Source organism: Austrofundulus limnaeus, unplaced genomic scaffold (genome assembly GCF_001266775.1).
Source record: "Austrofundulus limnaeus strain Quisiro unplaced genomic scaffold, Austrofundulus_limnaeus-1.0 Scaffold2, whole genome shotgun sequence".
Lineage (NCBI taxonomy): Eukaryota > Metazoa > Chordata > Actinopteri > Cyprinodontiformes > Rivulidae > Austrofundulus > Austrofundulus limnaeus.
In genome coordinates this window covers 4,509,830-4,512,080 of record NW_013952404.1, presented here as the reverse complement: position 1 = coordinate 4,512,080, position 2,251 = coordinate 4,509,830, and the positions used below count along the sequence as shown (strand labels likewise).

Here is a 2,251-nt window from a genome sequence, read left to right as displayed (position 1 = left end):
GTTAGAAATAAGTTCACCACTCTGCTCCCCTGTCCTCGCCCTCCTGCCTTCTCTATTATCTGTGGCAGAACCCCCGCCGCACCCCCACCCGCGTGATAATATCCACTCTGGCAAGGGTGGGTGTGCCCTGCGTGTGTACCCAAAGCGTGACTTTTGCTGTCGTGCTGTTGAAATGTCTTGTCAGGGAGGGCTCTGTGAGTCAGGGTTGTCTGAGGAGGAAGCAGATGAATGGATGCGTGAACTTTTATTTAAGATTTTTTTTATTTCAAAGGTCCTTATGGCTCACAGCAGAAGCATAAATATTAGTGTTAAGAAAGCTAAATAAATAGATAACCTTAGTTTGATTATGAAGGTAAATTAAATATCTGACAGTGATCATTACACAGTGTGGCTCTAATTCCTCACTTCACCATCTGTGTTGCAGTTTCCCGTCTCCAAAATGAGCGTACGCATGGGTCAGAGCTGGCGTGGGGCACCGCACATTTTCACGTCAAGTTTGGATTTTATAAATCACAACCTTGGCGTAAAAAGTGGCGTACGCAAGTTTCTGGGCTCAAATTATGCGTACGCCAGTTTTATAAATCCGACCCCAGAAACGTAGCTTAAAATAGCAGAAACAAGTAGAATTTAGCAGACAGACCGTAAAAAGACAAAARGCTCACATTAGCAGAAAAACAAGAAGTACAAAAAGGTGCAATTTGGATAAAATAGCTAAAAAATTTGATGAAAAAGTTAAAATTAGCACAAAGAAGCAAGAAGAGCATATGCTCACTGATTTAAGCAGTAGGAAGCTGAAATTATTGCAAAATAGGCGACGTTTGAAGAAAAAATAACTAAAATGAGCTGAAAGCAACTTTTAAAAGTAGCTTAGATGGCAGAAAATGGATTGAATTAGGCTAAAAATATATAAGGAAGCAGCACAAAAATTGAAATTAGCTGACGAATAACAGAAAGGAGCAGAAATCTGCAACAATAAAAAGAAATCGTAGAGGGCTGAAATTCGCACAAATAAGTAGAGCCAGAGTAAAAAATAAAGATTTATGAAGGTTTTAAGGATGATGATCCATTCATTTTCAATGAGAAAGAAGTGGCTGAATAAAAAGCTAAATGGCTAAAAAATTACAAGTTGCTGAAATAAAAGTCGTAGCATCAATGGCAAAACTGAAATGATCGTTTTGATATATAAATTGTTGAAATAAAACAAATTGCAGAATGAGTTAGATAACAAAAATCATACAGAAAAACGGATCATCTCAGTAGTGTGAATGAAAATGGACAAAATGTACTGAATTGGCAAAGTTTGACTATTGATACTGYAGTTGCACAGAAACCTTTAACCAAAAGATCTTGTACAATCTGTTAATGGTGAGAGCATGACCCTCAGCTACAACCACACCAACTTTTAGCTCAATATCTGCAAAACTAACAGTCATTTTGGTGTAAAAAAAAAAATAAGAAAAGAAAAAAACTAGTGTTCTTTTCACATAAACAAACAGCAAGAGAGATATTTAGGTTGGTCCAGAGTCTGTAAAAGGTCTAAATGGGAAAAAATGAAAAATGAATATACCTGTCTGATTCTCGCCTACTATTTTTTCATGTTCCTCCTTTCTTGCAAACACATCTTTGCCTAGAAAAAGAAAACATCGCAAAGGACATGACGAAATGAGAAGTTCTGACATCTGAATGAAGCAAAAATGTAAATAAAATAGACAACCCAAGATTCATTACAAATTAAAAAAAAACTTTATATTACTTACTTGTTACACCACGGCAAGTTCGTTTACAGGACTCTTCAGATTCAAATCTGTTTTCGTTTCCTCCGCAGCCACCGTAATTAAAACGGACGCAGACCTGATTTATGGGATCGTAGTACCACTTGGTCTGACTGTCCCTGCAGGTTCCTGTGTCGGGATGCTCAGTGCAGCGAACTGCATGCAAAATAAATAAACAAACATACACAGGCAGAAAGACTTTGTTACGCTCATAATAAAAATGGGAAAGAATAACAGACTTGAAGTTTAAAATCACCTTTCTGTTCATCCACGGGAATCTGGGTCAGAATCCGAAACTTATGTGCAACTGATAAACACAAGAAACATAATTTGAGTTGGAATATAATCCCAATGATTCAAATGAAGTTGGGAAGTTGTGTAAAACACACATAAAACAGAATGTTAAAAAAAACTGTGTGCATGTATTTTTCCTCACCCAGGAGACATTTCAATATACCAAATCAACTCACTTTTTAAAC

At 36.9% G+C, this 2,251-nt stretch overlaps 1 protein-coding gene across 1 annotated transcript in view; it reads right to left on the bottom strand.

Moving 5' to 3' along the window:
• The window catches only part of spint1a (serine peptidase inhibitor, Kunitz type 1 a), a gene marked incomplete at its 5' end in the record, with an annotated part of 21,833 nt that overhangs the window by 1,894 nt on the left and 17,688 nt on the right, over nucleotides 1–2,251 (bottom strand). The window contains 3 exon segments of the mRNA XM_014011722.1: nucleotides 1,568–1,627; nucleotides 1,758–1,928; nucleotides 2,029–2,079. Of these exon segments, the coding sequence (XP_013867176.1) occupies nucleotides 1,568–1,627; nucleotides 1,758–1,928; nucleotides 2,029–2,079 (282 nt within the window).